The 19,149-nt window shown below is 36.7% G+C and overlaps 1 protein-coding gene across 1 annotated transcript in view; it reads right to left on the bottom strand.

The window, feature by feature from the left end:
• Positions 1-19,149, bottom strand: part of LOC117225280 (fibrillin-1) — a 45,182-nt gene that overhangs the window by 2,480 nt on the left and 23,553 nt on the right. The window contains exons 9-38 of the mRNA XM_076519227.1: positions 18,975-19,130; positions 18,153-18,437; positions 16,903-17,025; positions 16,584-16,832; positions 15,721-15,840; positions 15,166-15,381; positions 14,823-15,022; positions 14,338-14,518; positions 13,488-13,793; positions 12,597-12,938; positions 12,356-12,481; positions 11,483-11,816; positions 10,626-10,792; positions 10,076-10,404; positions 8,971-9,397; positions 8,319-8,672; positions 7,582-7,695; positions 7,342-7,500; positions 6,841-7,055; positions 5,554-5,911; positions 5,171-5,316; positions 4,430-4,538; positions 4,067-4,345; positions 3,040-3,465; positions 1,979-2,227; positions 1,688-1,891; positions 1,339-1,464; positions 990-1,229; positions 444-616; positions 188-382 (exon numbers count right to left, since the gene is read on the bottom strand). Of these exons, the coding sequence (XP_076375342.1) occupies positions 188-382; positions 444-616; positions 990-1,229; positions 1,339-1,464; positions 1,688-1,891; positions 1,979-2,227; positions 3,040-3,465; positions 4,067-4,345; positions 4,430-4,538; positions 5,171-5,316; positions 5,554-5,911; positions 6,841-7,055; positions 7,342-7,500; positions 7,582-7,695; positions 8,319-8,672; positions 8,971-9,397; positions 10,076-10,404; positions 10,626-10,792; positions 11,483-11,816; positions 12,356-12,481; positions 12,597-12,938; positions 13,488-13,793; positions 14,338-14,518; positions 14,823-15,022; positions 15,166-15,381; positions 15,721-15,840; positions 16,584-16,832; positions 16,903-17,025; positions 18,153-18,437; positions 18,975-19,130 (6,908 nt within the window). The remainder of the gene's footprint in view (positions 1-187; positions 383-443; positions 617-989; positions 1,230-1,338; positions 1,465-1,687; positions 1,892-1,978; positions 2,228-3,039; positions 3,466-4,066; positions 4,346-4,429; positions 4,539-5,170; positions 5,317-5,553; positions 5,912-6,840; positions 7,056-7,341; positions 7,501-7,581; positions 7,696-8,318; positions 8,673-8,970; positions 9,398-10,075; positions 10,405-10,625; positions 10,793-11,482; positions 11,817-12,355; positions 12,482-12,596; positions 12,939-13,487; positions 13,794-14,337; positions 14,519-14,822; positions 15,023-15,165; positions 15,382-15,720; positions 15,841-16,583; positions 16,833-16,902; positions 17,026-18,152; positions 18,438-18,974; positions 19,131-19,149) is intronic.

Below are 19,149 nucleotides of genomic sequence, written 5' to 3'. Positions count from 1 at the left end.
TCATCTTTGTTCAACCTAAATAATTGCAATTTTTGCAACTCAATCAATAATAATGTCTACGAATAGACTATACTTATACACATTTACAGAATCCGTAAATTTATAAAATATAAATGCATGCAAAATAAATAAATACTGCACAGAACTTACGAAGCTGCGAAAGATTAGTTATAAATTGAAGTATCACCTGCACACAAATTTGCAATTTAGTATCGAACTGATAACCATCGGGGCAGCCGCACTTGAAGCTACCAATCGTGTTGATGCAAGTGTTGTCTCCACAGGGAGATCCACTGCACTCGTTCTCGTCGATGCACTGATTATAGAAAAGATGCTGAACGAATCCGTCGGGACACCCGCAACGATAGCTTCCCATATAATTCTACGAATTCAATCAAATAAAGGAATGTCCCCGATTTATCGTGTAATCGTAAATAGTATACCTGACAGCCGTGTTCACAAGTACTGTCATCGGCACATTCGTTCTGATCGATGCAGAACCTGCCACTTGTATCCAACTTGAACCCTCTAGGACATATGCACCGGAAACTGCCGAGAGTATTGATGCAAGTGCCTGGCTTGGGGCACGTTCCTGGCTGTTCGCACTCGTTTATGTCTGCAATAACGTAACGCCACATTTTTAAACATTTCTCTGTATAAAAATCATTGATCAGGGCAAATAAAGTATTATTCAATTGATAATCATTTCAATTTCTCTGAATTTGTCTATCAAAATTTTAATTTATCTATCAAAATTTTAATTTGTCTACCAAGATATTGATTTGTCTATCGAACTTTTAATTTATCTATCAAAATTTTAATTTGTCTACCAAGATATTGATTTGTCTATCGAACTTTTAATTTGTTTATTTTTAATTTGTCTATCATACTTTTAATTTGTCTATCAAACTTTTAATTTGCGTAACAGCTTTAAATTGTCCACAAAGATTTTAATTAGCATGGAAATTAGCCGTTTAGAGATCACGAACCAAGACAAGTGTCGCCATCCTGGTTGTAGCCCTCCTGGCAGCCGCAAGTATAGCTTCCCTGAGTGTTGATGCAGTTCTGTTGACACAGGTGATTTCCAGTGGAACATTCGTCCAAGTCCCTGCAGCTGACGCCATCAGGATTGAGGATGAAGCCAGCGGGACAAGAACAAGTGAAGCCTCCCTCTGTGTTCTGGCAATTATACTTGCACGGCTTCGGGGTCAACTCGCACTCGTTTATGTCTACAATTGCATAAAGCGAATTTAAAACATCAGGCTGTATTCGAATTATATAAAAATGTTTCGTCGACGCTTTTCAATTTATTCTCCTGTCTCAATATAAATTACTTACCAACACATTGAGTCCCAGATCTGTCAGGCTTGTAACCCTTGTTACAAACGCATCTGTACGAGCCCAGCGTGTTGATGCACAAACCGTTCTTGCACAAGTCTGGGATCGTTCTGCATTCGTCGATATCTTAAACAAATTTGTTTACCGTATTTATGTACAGTCCTCAGTAAGTTCTGTGGACTTTACGCACTTATGAAATGATTGAGAGACGATACAAATAATTATTAAATCTATTTCTTGAGATTAAGGATGCGAATCTTAATTTCGCATTAAATTTCCAATTTGTAAATATTTCGATTCTTCACTTAAAGTTACATGTCAAATGTTAACAAATTAAATCAATCAGTACCTTGTCCATCCACGGAGAAACCTTTGTCCAAGCAAAGCTCGTTATAGTTATCAGAGTCCTTCGAGGGGCAAATTTCGCAATGTGGACCCCAAGCGGTTCCCATAGTGCAACAGCAATCCGCCTTAGTCACCGTCTTCAAATCGGAAGTCCTCGCAGTGCATCTTCCACCGATTGTTTGCAGGAAACAGTACCCTACTCTACGATCTATCGAAAAATCGAAATGAAAATTCTCGTTATTTTCTTGTTGTGCAATTTTTGTTATTCAATTATCAATATTTTTGGCTTATTCACCTATGCAAGATTTTCCATCAGCGCTCTGCTGGAAACCCTCGTAACAATGGCACTGATAACTGCCTTCCGTGTTCATGCATCGACCGTTTCGACACAGACCGGAGTTGATCGCGCATTCGTTCACGTCCTTGCACTCGTCTGTCATGCCTATCTGCTGGTATCCAGGTGGGCAGATGCACATGAACGTGCCGATTAAATTCTTGCACTGGTACTTGCAGTTGTTCGCTGGTGTCGCGCACTCGTCCACGTCTGCAGACAATTAAAACTGTTAACGACATCTTTCCACGGCGAACTTGTGCATTTCTGTAACTGTTCGTCACACATTTATATGTTCTTTTGTTGGTAACTATATTTCCTTGAACTGATAAATAAAATATTGTATAAAGCCTGTAAAGACAATGCTTAAAAGATTCTACATAACATGGCTTTTGTTGGTAACTATATTTCCTTGAACTGATAAATAAAATATTGTATAAAGCCTATAAAGACAATGCATAAAAGATTCTACATAACATGGCTTTTGTTGGTAACTATATTTCCTTGAACTGATAAATAAAATATTGTATAAAGCCTATAAAGACAATGCATAAAAGATTCTACATAACATGGCTTTTGTTGGTAACTACATTTCTTTGAACTGATAAATAAAATATTGTATAAAGCCTGTAAAGACTTATAACTTGTCATTCATTAGATAAATAAATTACGATTTGCGAAAAGAAAATTTTAATACGACATTAAGAAGTTGGCTTAATACGTTTTTCTAGTATTTGGTATTTTTCTAAAGCACAATTACCAATTACCAATTACCACTAGTAACAAGTATACATTCATGGGAAAAAATGTGATAATGAAATACAGAACCTTGAACATACTAGAAAAATTTTACAACAGTGTCATACTAATCCCGACTTGATAAAATTATTAAAAGATTTTTTAATTCATTATTTAATCGAAATTTCCATTTCGGTTTTTTACAATCAACTCGGCACATTATTATTTTGCACGAAGATCCGCAATTCGGTAGACAGCAGATCCCAACTGAAAAACATAAAGCGTACCTATACAATGTCGTCCGTCAGGAGCAAGCGTGTATCCATAAGGACAAATGCACCGGAAGGAGCCAGGTACATTGTGGCACCTGAACGCGCACTGGTTGCCAAGTTCCAGGCACTCGTTCACGTCCTCGCAGACCTGGTTCACTCCGGGAGTGAATCCGTCGTTGCAAGAACACTCGAAGCCGCCGTTAATGTTGATACAGGTTCCATTCCCGCAAATGTTCTGAACAGCTAAACACTCGTTATTGTCGATGCAGTGTCTGCCGGTGGCGTCCAGGACGTATCCTGAAGGACACTCGCACCGGAAGGAGCCGTCGGTGTTAATACATTCGCCACCGGAACAGACATCCGGCATGACGAGACACTCGTTCAGGTCGATTCCGGTGTCGTCCCTGCCTGGACCCTCGGGGCACAGTCTTCTGAACTCCTCTGAATAAAAGATAATAAATTGCTCGATGGTAAAAATGATCATTGTCATCGTTTATTAACCGATTTACACCCGAAAGCGTAATTATATCGAAGATTATATTAATTTATTAAATTTTCAAAATTTATTCAATTTCTTCATATATATATATATATATATATATATATATATATATATATTCTCTTTGTATATTCTTTAAATGCAGCATTTTTATAAAATATATTATTTAATAAAGCTATTTTTCACGAGAGAGAGAGAGAGAGAGAGAGAGAGAGAGAGAGAGAGAGAGAGAGAGAGAGTATACTCACCGCGAATATATATAAATTCTCTTTGTATATTCTTTAAATGCAGCACTTTTATAAAATACATAATTTAATAAAGCTATTTTTCACGAAAAAAAAAGAGAGAGAGAGAGAGAGAGAGAGAGAGAGAGAGAGTACACTCGCCGCGAAGAAATGCCACGATTTTATGTTATGACGTGTATACTCGTCAAAAACAGCTGACTGGTTAAAATCGGTGATAATTAATTAATCGGCGATAATTGAGAAACATCGCGCGCAGGTGCAAATTGGTTAATGAAATACCAGTCGCTGAGACACTCACCGCTGTTCTCAGGAGGACACTGCTCGCAGTACCTTCCCCAAGCCTTGCCCATGGTGCAGCAACAATGTTTCTTCGTCATCCCGCTCTTTCGGGGGTAGGAGCACCGTCCTCGCACGAAGCTATCGTAACAGGATTCTTCTCTCACGTCGATGCATCGCATCGAGTTAGGTCTGTCGCTTAATTTGTAGCCGACTGGACACTCGCAGATCACGCCGCCTTCTGTGTTCAGACAGCGACCGTTCTCGCAGATACCTGGCGTCTCCACGCACTCGTCGATGTCTATCGTCAATTTCAATGATCGCTTGAATTTGGATCTGCACAATTTATTGTATAATATTTTGACGAAGTCATTGGTTTACCTACCAACGCACGCTTTTCTTGTGTGGTCCAGCTCGTAACCCGGCGGACAGGTGCAGATGTAGGAACCCATCAGATTCTGGCATTTCCCTGGTGCTGGACAGAGTCCAGGTATCTGCAACAATTTATGGATGTTTTTAATACATTCGTCAATTAGTAGAACTGCGCTGAGCTGTTAGCCGAAGCTCTATCGGAAAATCTGTATTTTATGTGTTTATTGTATATGTTGAATAGTATATATACAATAATATAATATTTCTAACATACACAATTTAAACACATTTGCAAAAAATGTTGCGTGTTGGCCGATAATAGGTACAGCTCAGTGCAAAATAATAATGAATTATTGGCACGTTACACACGGATACGCGTGAGTGAATTGCAGATAATACTGCACGCGGTCATTAACTATTTAGCATTTGTAATGGACTCTCTTCGTGATGTAATCGGTTTCGTACACTCGCGAACAGATTGTAATAGTTTATGCGAACGATGTGCGTTTTTAACAGCAGATTTACGGAGCATAAGAAGCAGCTGTTTTATATTAGTTTATAAAAGTAACAATGAGAGATTTATTCTGATTTTGAACAAGTGTTATTGTAACATTCGCGTAAGTAACATGTAAACTGAATGAATAACTCATAAACGTATCTTTAATAATAATCGTAAATTAAAGGATTAGTGACCCGACATTTTGACGGGTCCCGTAAATCTAGCGTTAATAATATTAAGAATTGATTAACTCACCTCGTGACACTCGTCGATGTCTCTGCAATGCTGGCCATCCTGTGCCAGCACGTAGCCGTCAGCGCATTCGCAATTGAAAGCACCGATTGTGTTTCTGCATCTCCCGTTACGGCACAAGAATGGCATGATTCGACACTCGTCGATATCTGTTCCAAAATGTCCACGTTTTACACCATTATTATTAAATGAAAACAATAGGTACAATATCTACAATAACAAGCGAAGGTGTCTGGAAGAATATTTGTCAACAATCGCATCCACAGTGTTAAACATAGCGAGGCGGAAAAATTTAAACACTCGGGTACCGTTGTTATTCGCAAATACTTAAGATGAAAATTACTATTCATTCATCTTTTCTTTGACTTTCGTCAACTTCGACTCACCGGCGCAATCATTGTTAGGGCTCAGCTTGAATCCCTGGTAGCAGATGCACTTGTACGATCCCAGAGCGTTGATGCAGCTTCCGTTGTTGCAGATGTTAGGGTTGCGCTGACACTCGTCGACGTCCATGCAGTTGTCCCTGTCCCTGGTCAGAGCGAAGCCGGTGTGACAGATGCACTGGAAGCTGCCTTGCAGATTGTTGCAGGCGCCGTTGTTGCAAATGCCGGATCTCTCGTAGCACTCGTCGATGTCCACGCAATCTCGTTGACTGAGACCGAGCTTGTACCCGGCCGGACAGATGCACTCGAAGTAGCCCTGCTTGTTTATGCACTGCGCGTTCCCGCTGCAAGGGTTCGGCACCTTGGAACAAACGCGGAACAACATTTATGTCGAGACGCAGTTATCGCTTAGTATAAAAATCATTGTACAATTAATTTAGTATAAAAATCATTGTAGAAGCAATTTAGCATAAAATAAATATAAAAACAATTTTGTGTAAAATAAATGTAAAAACGATTTAGCATAAAATAAATGTGAAAACAATTTAGTATCGAAATCATTGTAAAATCAATTTAACATCAAATAAATATAAAAACAATTTAGCATAAAATAAATATAAAATCAATTTAGCATAAAATAAATATAAAATCAATTTAGCATAAAATAAATGTAAAAACAATTTAGCATAAAATAAATATAAAAACAGTTTAGTATCGAAATCATTGTAAAATCAATTTAACATCAAATAAATATAAAAACAATTTAGCATAGAATAAATGTAAAATCAAGTTAGCATAAAATAAATATAAAATCAATTTAGCATAAAATAAATGTAAAAACAATTTAGCATAAAATAAATATAAAAACAATTTAGTATCGAAATCACTGTAAAATCAATTTAACATCAAATAAATATAAAAACAATTTAGCATAGAATAAATGTAAAATCAAGTTAGCATAAAATAAATATAAAATCAATTTAGCATAAAATAAATGTAAAAACAATTTAGCATAAAATAAATATAAAAACAATTTAGTATCGAAATCATTGTAAAATCAATTTAACATCAAATAAATATAAAAACAATTTAGCATAGAATAAATGTAAAATCAAGTTAGCATAAAATAAATATAAAATCAATTCAGCATAAAATAAATATAGAACCAATTTAACATAAAATCATTAGCACGAAAAGTTCCATAAAGTCAGAACAACTTATGTAACGAAACCGAAATTGCAGTGTTAAAGTCTATTTTCAATGATTACTTCTTTAATTCTGTCGCTGTACCTGCAGACACTCGTTCTCATCGATACACTGATGCGAATCCTCGTCGTAGACGTATCCCCGGTCGCACTGGCACTCGAAGCTGCCAGGAGTGTTCATGCAGCGACCATGAGTGCACATCGTTGGCATCAGTTCGCATTCGTCGATCTCCTCGGTATGATTAGTGATCGGATTCTTGATTTGTCCTGGCACCATGCCGCACAGTATCTCATGTTCACCTTCAAAAATAGTTCAATCTTGTCAGAAAAATTCTACACTCTTCCTAGCTTGAATCAACTATCCGATATTTTTAATTCATTATTTATAATTCATTAATCACTTAATATTAATGATAAAACGGTCAGAATTCTTTTACGGTGTAATTCAATTCTTTGTAACTCTTTAATTAGTTACAAAATGGTCAGAATTATTTTGCGGTCCAATCTAATTCTTTATAATTCATTAATGACTTTAAAAATGATCAGAGTTCCTTTGCTTAACGAATGTAATAAGACTTGTTCTTACGTGTCCTTTCAGCAGGACACCTCTCGCAAGGACTCCCCCAAGCAGCCCCCATGGAGCAGCAACACAACATTTTCGTCTGCGAATGCATCATAGGATTGACACACCTGCCATCCTCGTAATCCAAGTAACAAGACTCCTTTCGCATGTCCACGCACTCCTCTGTCGATGCAAGCAATTCGATTATCATTCAATTTACCGAAACGGAATGATACGATGGAAATCGAAGTTACATTTACGTACTTCCTCCTGGCATGATCATGTATCCCTCCGGGCACTCGCAATGGTACTTTCCCTGATCGTTGATGCAGTATCCCACGCCGCAGATGTGTGGATGCAGTGCGCACTCGTCCAGGTCTGCAAAAAGGCACCGACTTGCAACATTATTCGAGCGAATGCATAATTCGAATCCGATTTAAAACAGTAGAGAGACTCAAAGAAATTGTTTCGATTTTTATTCGATTATTCTTCCAACTCGCTGAAATTATTATTATAATTTATTATCATAGTATATTATTATTGCTGCATGTCGAGAATCAACCGCAAAGATTGCAGCGCGATCGAAGTAATTTAATCAATGAAATTGAAACTAGAAAACTGAAATTTATTATACTGGATGGTACTTTAACTCTTTTCCATTTTAAACGTCCCTCTAAAATTCAATTCGTTCGAACATGTTACAATGAAAGTGAATTTTGGAAATCACTCGAAAATTTCTTCTGCTTCTTGCAATTAGGAAAATTTTTATTTCACATAAAATTTCAGACTATTGATTACGAGTCCATTCTTGCTTAGAAGCTTCGTAATAAATTTTCTGGCTTCTATAAAATGTCTGATACGAAAATTTTGATTTCTGCTGTCTCCAACGAAGCCTTAACATAATAATAACGAAGCCATTTTGTTGCCGAACAAGATTCTCGAATTTTACTTGAAACAGTCGTGAATAAAAGTTGTCATTCGAAACATTTTCTGGCGATTACCGATGCAGTTGGTCTTCGACTCGTCCAAGATGAATCCCTCGCTGCAGGAGCACATGAAGCTGCCGAACGTGTTCGTGCAGTGGCCATTTTGGCAGATGTTCTCGTGCTCCTCGCACTCGTTGATGTCCTCCAGGATCACGGTGACCGGATTGGGTCTGTAGCCGTATCCTCCGGGACACAACTCGTCGAATTCCTTCGTGCCAATCTGAGGACATTCCTCGCAGCGGTTTCCCCAAGCGTTGCCGATGCTGCAGCAACAGGTCGCTTTGGTCACCGAGGTGGACACGTCGAAGATGCACTGCGGTTTTCCGGTGCCTCGTACGAAGCCGATGAAGCAGAACGATTCTCGCCTGTCTGAGACGCAAAGATGCACGAGTACCATTATTTTTAATACTTTCATATTAGTGGCTGAGCAATCAGAGAGGCACGAGTTTTCGGTACCATTTTTTTAATGGCCCTACACATTGTCTTGCTTCTCTATTTTCTTGACACTCTTATTGACAAAAATATAACCGATCAGATCATTTTATTTATCAATTTTATCCAACGAAAGATGCAAAAAGTAAACTTTTATATTCGTCATTGTTGATCCGATCCGTGATACTCATAAAATGATCAAAAGTGTTAAAAACGTCTCCCGAAGAATACTCACCGACGCAAGCGTTCCCAGCTTCGACCAGCTCGTAATTAGGCGGACACTTGCACGTGTACTTGCCCTGGGTGTTGACGCAGGTGCCATACTGGCAGGACTGTGGGTTTTCGCACTCGTCGATGTCGGTGCAGTTGCCGCCGGATCCGTCCAGCGTGTAGCCGTCGTTGCACTCGCAACGGAACATGCCGAAGATGTTCTCGCATCTGCCGAACACGCACAGATTGCTGAACATCTCGCACTCGTTTATGTCGACGCAGGTTTGCTCGTTGTTCTCGTCCGGGTGCATGAAGCCCATCTCGCATTCACACCGGAAGGAGCCGGGGTAGTTGAGGCAGTGGCCGTTTTCGCAGAGGCTGTTGTCGTTTTCGCACTCGTCGATGTCCTTGCAGTCGTAGCCGTCGCCTCTGAACCCCGCGTCGCACACACACTGAAACGTTGAAGAATTTTTTTTAATATTTTTAACACATTTTTGCAGTTTACTAATAATTATATGGAAAAAGTCGCAGTTCTTTTAGAAATTTTTAATTCAATTTTTCGTGGAGAATTTTTGTGGCTCTTTGAAATGCAGAAATGCAAAAATGCGTAATTAGCAGCGATTTTACAGTAACAATTTCTATTTGACATGTTTGACAATTGCAATTTATATTCGATAACTTTTAGATTTACTTTCTTAAATGTGTTAAAAATAATGGAGAGAATGCAACCATTTTTTCACAGTGACAATGATTAGAACTTTTTCGATTGTGATAATTTTTTAAATGGGAAAGAAAATGTATATTTATTGTTTGCCTATATTTACTCGAATGCTTAAATATTGATAACAAGAGAACAGAATTTTATTCCGACTTAAAAGAACGGGATAACATTCATACCTAACAAATTATTACAAGAAATCTCCATCACGAGTCAGACTCATTAAACTGCTTAAATTTATAAATAAATAATCTATAAAGTACTAAATAATGAATAAAGTACTAAATAATCTATAAATTACTGAATAATTTATACAGTACCAAATAATTTATGAAGTACCGAACAATCTATAAAGTACTAAATAATTTGTAATGTACTAAAAAATTGTCGATCATTCGAAAACAAGTTTTACTTTGAAAGATCCCTCGGTGTTAATGCACTGCGCATTGGAGTCGCAGCCGCCATTGTTGGTGAGACACTCGTTGATGTCTCTACATTCGACGCCATTCCCGACGAAGCCCTCGTGGCAGGTGCATTCGTAGGAACCGTGAGTGTTCCGACAATCTGCGAACTCGCTGCAGGAGTACGCGTTCAATAGACACTCGTCGTCGTCGGTGCAGCCAGGACTTGCTTCCGGTTTCACGGAGTATCCTTCCTCGCAACGACAGTTGAAGGAACCGACGGTGTTGTAACATTCGCCATAACCGCAGATGTTCGGCTGTGTGGTGCATTCGTCGACGTCTGATCGAAAACAAAACAAAACAAACATTTATATTGTACCTTCTTAACATAAATTTTCATCCATTTCTTTAGGAACGTTCTAAAGTTTTTATAACGATAGTTAAACTATACTAGATAATTCGTTCGAATGCAAAAATGTTGACAGTGACGAATCTGAGAAGTGAGAAAAGCTAGAAATAGCTTCTAGAGATGATTAATAAATAATAAATTCTTTTTCTTACCTACACAGGATGCGCCATCCTTGCCGGGTAATAATCCATCCGTGCAGCTGCATATATAGCCACCAGGGATGTTGCTGCATTTGCCTCCGTTGCAGATGCGTGGATTCTCTTTGCACTCGTCGACGTCCACGCAGGAACGGCCGTCGAGATTCAGGGCGAAACCGGTGCTGTCGACAAAAATAAATGCAACGATTACTTTCCTTTTTATTCATGAGAGATTTACACATATCATATACATTATTGCTTAATAATAAATATCAAATTTAATCCTATTTATTATTGCTGAATTATGCTTAGTAAGCTAAGGGAATTTTTAAACAAAACTCCTTCATGTAGGAAGAATGATAATAGACAGCGGATTTTTATGCGGAGTGGAAATTATATGCAGTTGTCGCAAATTCCAGGAGCTACACACACATTTGTTTATTTTCTTAATCATTTCAACGAGTTCATATTAGCATTATTTCAAGGTGTCCCGAAATTATGATATTTCCGAGAAACGAGGGGTTGCTGAGATCATTTGAAGCAACTGTTTCCTTAGCGAAAATGCAATCCACGGCTTCGTTTACGAGTTATTAACGTAAAACACCGGCCAATGAGAGGTCATTGCTGTCGCTCCGCCACAGCGCGACGCGGCGTCGGCAACGAGGGCGGAGCGCCGGCCGCACTCGCACTCCGATTGGTCCGTGTTTTTCGTTAATAACTCGTAAACGAAACCGCGGATTGCATTTTCGCTGAGGAGAAAGTTACTTCGAATCACCTCAGGAACCTCTCATTTCCTGGAAGTACCATAATTTTGGCATTTGATTTACTGATTTTTGCTATAAATAGCAAACGAATATCCTAAATAAACTCACCCGCAGGAGCAAGAGAAGCTACCAGGGGTGTTCAAGCAAATGTCCTCGCAGCCGCCGTTCTTCATCGAGCATTCGTTTATGTCCTCGCAGTGAGACTTCAGTCCAGTTTGCTGGTAGCCATCGTCGCAAATGCACTGGTACGTTCCCATCATGTTCTCGCAGACGCCGTTCGAACAGATTCCGCTTGTTCTGGAGCACTCGTCGATGTCCTTGCAGGACTGCTTGTCAGGGCCTAGCTCGTGGCCTGGAGGACACTGGCATACGAAGCTGCCCTCAGTGTTGATGCAGGTACCGCCTCGACATAGTCCTGGCGTCTCCTCGCATTCGTTGATGTCTGAAATTTCATTCGAATTCGTTTTGATCTGGCCTTTATCACATTTCCACAACCGAAGAATGAAATTGTCTGTCGATTTGAAAAGAATTAACGCATCATTTACCGGTGATTATTTTATAATTTTCGAATGTCTACAATTTACAGCTACATAAAAACTTCCTAATATATTTTTTAGCACTACTAATTATTTATTTATTCCTACTGCGTTATTTATATTAATTTAATGCAACAAGTCGTTCCCAGTAACGTTATCTAATAATTTCTTTCCAGATTAACATGTGGAGAAAGATTGTTTAAATTTAATACATTTTTATACTATTGTTTATTTATAATAAACTGAAAACTTAATCAAGAGACTTCCGGTAGGCATAGTGTTAAAAACATTCATATTTAAAACATTCAGATTAGGTATAAGGTCTTCATCATAAGCCTGACTCGATGTTACAGTGCAAGGGCTTAATATTAATTTCTCAATCATTTAGAAAGAAAAACTTTGATGCCAAAGTTTCGGCGAAAATGTTTATCGACAATCTGCTCACCCATGCATATTTTCATAATGTCGCTGCTTCGGTATCCAGAATTACAGTCGCACTGGAAATTGCCAGGGGTGTTCCTGCAGGTGCCATTCCCGCAGACCCCATGCATGATCTCGCACTCGTCGATGTCTGCGATAAAATCATCGAATTCACATTAATATTTCAGTCAGTTTTCGTTCAATTAGCGTTTACTCTCTCTGATCTATGTTTTCACTTTGAAATTTTAGGACCATTTACAACGTACCATTGCACTTGATACCATGCTCATCCAACGCAAAGCCTTGGTTGCACTTGCAACTGTAACTGCCCACCGTGTTCTTGCATCTTCCGTTCAAGCACATCCCAGGAAACTCGATGCACTCGTTGATGTCGTGTTTGTCAGTGAAACCGTCTCCTCTGGGGCACAGTTCGTTGTGAGCATGGGTGCCCGGTTTAGGGCAGGATTCGCATCTTTCGCTGCCCCATGCTCGGCCCACTGAACAACAGCAGAGACTCCTCGAAAATTGACCTTCTATGGGGTTCGCACATTGACCGTGACGGTACTCCATGTAGCAGGTCTCTTGTCTTGTGTCCACGCAGGTGGTATCTGGGAAATATTTAGCTTTCAGAGGAAGGTATATTGTTTTAAATAATAGATGCGATAAGGCGAGTAGATAAAGTTATGTATGTTAACCCTTTGCACTCTAATGGCAATAAAATTTGCCATTTAATGATAAATTTGCCAATATAAAAATGACCAATAAAATTTGCCAAGTCATTTAAAACAATTTCTGCACAAATCTGTTGGTATTTAACAAACTTTGAGAAAAATCGAAAACAATAGGAATTTTCTAGGTCGAAAGAATTATTTGAATTCTGGAGTTAAAATATCTTCGAGTGCAAAGGTTGAGTGCAAAATATGTAATTGATGGAACATTTGACTCCGATTTAAAAATTAATTTGTAATCAACTACATCTCCCTAATTTTATTAGGATCTGCAAATCGTAAGGATGTTGAAAAAATAATCGATGTCATACAATTTAACTGTTTCATCTCGAGGTTTCATTCAATAAAATACTTGAATTTTATGAAATTGTTCAGCACGTTGGCGTGACAGTCGAAGTGTTAACACAGTGTCCAACAGATAGAACTCACGAGTTGCGTCCAAAGTTAATCCAGGAGGGCACTCGCAACGGTATGATCCAACGGTGTTGACGCAGGTGCCGCCGCCTTTGCATATGCCGCTGTTCAATTCGCACTCGTTGACGTCGACGCACTCCTTCCCCCCGAATTTCGCGTATCCCCTTTTGCACTCGCACAGAGAGTGATCGCAAATTTCGCAAGGACTGCCCCAAGCAACTCCCACGGAACAGCAGCATTCCGATTTCAGTGCCAGTCGAGGCAAATTGTACTCGCAGCGACCGTCGATCATCTTTGTCCAGCAGCTACCTCTCCTATTGTCTGAAAAACAGATCAACGAAATGAGCATTTTAATCTGTTTTAATTCTGATATAACTAGAATTCAAAATGCAGTATTTTCAAATTGTGCACACATCATTCGAGATCATTTGCAATAACTATACCGCGCATTTTTGTGCGGAAATAAAAATCCTAAGACTAAAATTTTGCGAATTAAGATTTCTAACACTAAAATCTTGCAAAATAAAATGTTAACGCTGAACCTGTCGAGATCTAAAGGCGACTAACAATCATTACCTTATAAAAATTAAAATATGGAGTTTATTTAAATTTTTCACAATTTTTATAATAGCATGTGCCTGAATAAAGAAATAAATTCAACAATTTCTAATGGAACCATACGACTTCAATAATTATGAATAAACAAATGTGAAACTGTTTAACGTTCAGCGTTAATAATTTGAAGAAATTGAAATTAGTAGATCAACGTTTGCGGTTTCACTGTTCTCTAAATCTTAATCACTCATTTTTGCCATAAACGCGTAACACCATCCTAGCAATATCACACAGTAGAAAAAGTGCATACCCATGCAAATATGACCGGTGTGATCGAGGACGTATCCAGAGCTGCATTCGCACTCGTACGAACCCGGTGTGTTCACGCAGATTCCGTTCAAACAGACGTCGGGACCAAGTTCCTCGCATTCGTCGATGTCCTCGCACACATGATTTTCATTATTGTACCTGGTGCCACTCGGACAAATGCACTGCACATTGAAAATTACATTAAACGCGATGAATTTAATAAAACAACATTTTTAAATTAATCTCGATATTACTTTGGAATACAGTAAATTCTCCCTAATCGACGCTCTGCTTCTACAGAAAAATGGAAAATTTGGGAAGAGTAGATACGATAACTTATAGTTACCGATTGTCAACAACTATAAAAATCACAATTGCAATTGCAAAACCGCAAGGCTCGAATAATCGTATCTCCTCTTCCCAAATTGTCCATTTCTGTGCGCAATCAGAGCGCGAATTAGGAAGAATTTACTGTATATTAATTACCTGGAAGCTGCCCGGTGTATTTCGGCACTGTCCACTGCTGCACAGTGACTCTTCCAGCTCGCATTCGTTGATATCTGTGCAGATTTTCCCCGTAGCGTCCACTTCGTAACCACTGTCGCAGATACACCGATAAGTTCCCATGAGATTCTCGCAACCCCCGTTCACACAGATGTTAGGATTCTGTGCGCACTCGTTGATGTCTGGTTCAACAAACAGAAAATTTAATTGTTTCCAATTGTAGGTGTGCGCTGCGTTAAATGTGTAATTGTTTAACAATCGAACATTTAATTATCAAAATATAATTAAGCTATTGATTCTAGGAGTATTAGTTTTATCTGTTCACCGTCTCCGTTGTAAGTCATCCCCGCGCCATGAGGGCACAGAGCATCGAATTCGCTGGTATTTGGCAGTGGACATGCTTGACAGGTGCTTCCCCAGCCCATGGGTTGTCCTAGGATCACAGTGCAACAGCAGCAACTCGATTTCGTTACGGCTGTGGACGTGGGATTCGAACATTGGCCGTCTCTATACTGCGAGTAGCACAGGTCCCTTCTGGTATCTAATAATAATTATATATTATATAATTAAGGAGTTTATATTATATATTATTATTATTATTCTATTCTATTATATTATTATTATTATTATTATTATTATTATTATTATTATTATTATTATTATTATTATTATTCTATTATTATATTATTATTATTATTATTATTATTATTATTATTATTATTATTATTATTATTATTATTATAATTATTATCATAATTATAAGATCGCACAAGATTCAAATAAATGCAGCCGTGTTAGTTTTGTAATACAAAATATTCTAGTTGCTTTTATTAACTGGTAGAATTAGTACTAATTTTTGTCGTAATATGCGAGGGCTCACCTAAGCAGGACCTTCCATCCGGTCCCAGATTGAATCCAGGGTGACACTCGCACCGGAAGCTGCCCGGGGTGTTGATGCAGCGGCCATTTTGGCACGGTCCGCTCAGACACTCGTCAATATCTATTCAAAAATCCTCAAAACGTTTTCACGAGATTGTGATTGCAATTCTGATTGTAATTGTAATTGTGACGATTGTGATTGTAATTGCAATTGTAGAGGTAATTGTAGTTGTTATTATAGTTAAAATTGTGATTGCAATTGTAATTGCAGAGATAATTATAATTGTTATTAAATTACAATTGTGATTGCAATTGTAATTGCAGAAATAATTATAATTGTTATTAAATTACAATTGTGATTGCAATTGTAATTGTAGAGATAATTATAATTGTTATTAAATTACAATTGTAGAGATAATTGTAATTGTTATTAAATCACAATTGCAGAGATAATTGTAATTGTTATTAAATCACAATTGCAGAGATAATTGTAATTGTTATTAAATCACAATTGCAGAGATAATTGTAATTGTTATTAAATCACAATTGCAGAGATAATTGTAATTGTTATTAAATCACAATTGCAGAGATAATTGTAATTGTTATTAAATCACAATTGCAGAGATAATTGTAATTGTTATTAAATCACAATTGCAGAGATAATTGTAATTGTTATTAAATCACAATTGCGGAGATAATTGTAATTGTTATTAAATTACAATTGCGATCGCAATCGTAATAGCAAAGGTAATTGTAATTATTATTAAATTGCAATTGTGATCACAATTTTAATTGCAGAGACAATTGTCAATATAATATTTAAATCGACTTTAGGAAAATGTCATTATTGTATCAAAGATTTACCAATGCAGTGACTTTGGTCCGGTCCAATTCGGAAGCCAGAGTCGCAAACGCATTTGAAAGACCCTTCCATGTTCACGCACTTTCCATTTTCACACATCCCACTGGTCGAACATTCATCCATATCCACGCAGAACGTATTGTCCCGCGAGGCAGTGAATCCTGATTGACAAATGCAGTGATACGATCCCGGTGTGTTCTCGCATCTGCCGTTCAGACATATTCTCGGATTGTCCGCGCACTCGTTGATGTCTACGAACAAGTATTATTCAAATCATCGTTATTAATTACATTCGGGGAAAAAAGTCTGGTTCAACAGTACCGATGCAAGTGTTCCTGGTAGGCGACAACACGTAGCCGTCGTTGCACTTGCAGTTGAACGATCCATTCATGTTGATGCAGCGGCCGTTGTTGCACATGCCTGTGTCTTGGCACTCGTCGTGGTCTGTGAAGAAATGATTGAAAGTGAACTTAAAACGCTTGGAGCAGGATGAAAATATTGAAACATTTTCCATAAGTGCTGCAAATGCATAATATCTGCAGTTTGATGCATGTAATCATATTATTTTCATTTTCACTTCTATTTTTATTATTATTCTACTATTATCACTAATATTATTCTTGCTACTATACTATTATTATTATTATTATTATTATTATTATTATTATTATTATTATTATTATTATTATTATTATTATTATTATTATTATTATTATTATTATTATTATTATTATTATTATTATTATTATTATTATTATTATTATTATTATTATTATTATTATTATTATTATTATTATTATTATTATTATTATTATTATTATTATTATTATTATTATTATTATTATTATTATTATTATTATTATTATTATTATTATTATTGTTATTGTTATTGTTATTATTATTATTATTATTATTATTATTATTATTATTATTATTATTATTATTATTATTATTATTATTATTATTATTATTATTATTATTATTATTATTATTATTATTATTATTATTATTATTATTATTATTATTATTATTATTATTATTATTATTATTATTATTATTATTATTATTATTATTATTATTATTATTATTATTATTATTATTATTATTATTATTATTATTATTATTATTATTATTATTATTATTATTATTATTATTATTATTATTATTATTATTATTATTATTATTATTATTATTATTATTATTATTATTATTATTATTATTATTATTATTATTATTATTATTATTATTATTATTATTATTATTATTATTATTATTATTATTATTATTATTATTATTATTATTGTTATTATTACTATTATATTATTATTATTCTGTTAAATTTTTGTGGAAAAATTAGAAGGGCATCTAACTCGTTTATGCTAGCTACGTAAAATTAAATTAGAATATGACTGAAAATTCGACATAAATTTAGTAAAATATATATGTATATAAATTCCAAATTTTCTTTTATCAAATTCTTTCTTTGTGATCCTAGTTCATTGATGCTTTAGAATCTTTCAGATACAATAAAGTTGCTCTTGCATTTAGAAACTAATTAAAAAGGCGATTACCAGTGCAATATCTTCCCTCGCCGGAAACGACGAATCCCGGTGGGCACTGGCAGGTGAAGGAGCCCTCGTAATTTTGGCAAGTGCCACCCTGACAGTATCCCAACAGACATTCGTCGATGTCCTCGCATCGGCCGGCCTTCTTGGTGAATCCTGAATAACAGTCACACTCGTATCCGTCGTTCGTGTCGATGCACTTCCCGTTTCCGCAAATGTCCGGACGCAGCGCGCACTCGTTTATCGCTGTGATCGGCTGCAGTTGTTGCAAACAGAGCCGGTTGTAATCGCCTATAATTGAGTAACAACGGGTGTCCCGTTACAACCACCGCCTGAGACGCTGATAACTGGACCGCGCGGATCTTTGTGCGAAGTGAACATTATCTCCGTTCATTGCAAAATGCACGAACTGCACAGACATTTGCTTCCTTTTTCAATAATTTCGATAAGTTTACAGCAATACAATAATATCTAATCTATAATATCTACTAATAATAATAATCTACTAATAATCTACTAATAATCTACTAATAAATCTACTAATAATAATATCTAATAATATCTATCTACTAGCAATACAATAATTAAACGTTTTGCTATCTTGTCTTCGATTTACTGATTTTTGCCGTAAATGCGAAAAATCCGCGATCTACTGATAACGGTTTCGATCCCGATTTCAATTTATTTTTTATTTCTTACGTTTGAGTTCAAGTGTATAATTTCGAATTATTTTTTCGTGGCCTTTCATCGGCTCGCTAATTATTTTAGCATTTTTGTAGGAGAAAGGTTTTCATTGCACAGAGTTGATGTTCTTATTAGTCGACGTACCACTTCCGGGATTAGGGCAAATATAGCACTCGTCGCCCCAGCCTCGTCCCATGTTCTTGCCGCAACAGCAATCTTTTTTGCTCAAACGCATCGACAAACGACTCCTGCATTCGCCGTTTCTGTTCACCGCCGTGTAGCACAGTCCTTGCCTTCCGTCTATTAATTAATACGCAAA

Source organism: Megalopta genalis, chromosome 2 (genome assembly GCF_051020955.1).
Source record: "Megalopta genalis isolate 19385.01 chromosome 2, iyMegGena1_principal, whole genome shotgun sequence".
NCBI lineage: Eukaryota > Metazoa > Arthropoda > Insecta > Hymenoptera > Halictidae > Megalopta > Megalopta genalis.
Note: the sequence above shows the minus strand (reverse complement) of the source record. Positions and strands in the feature narration are given on the sequence as shown.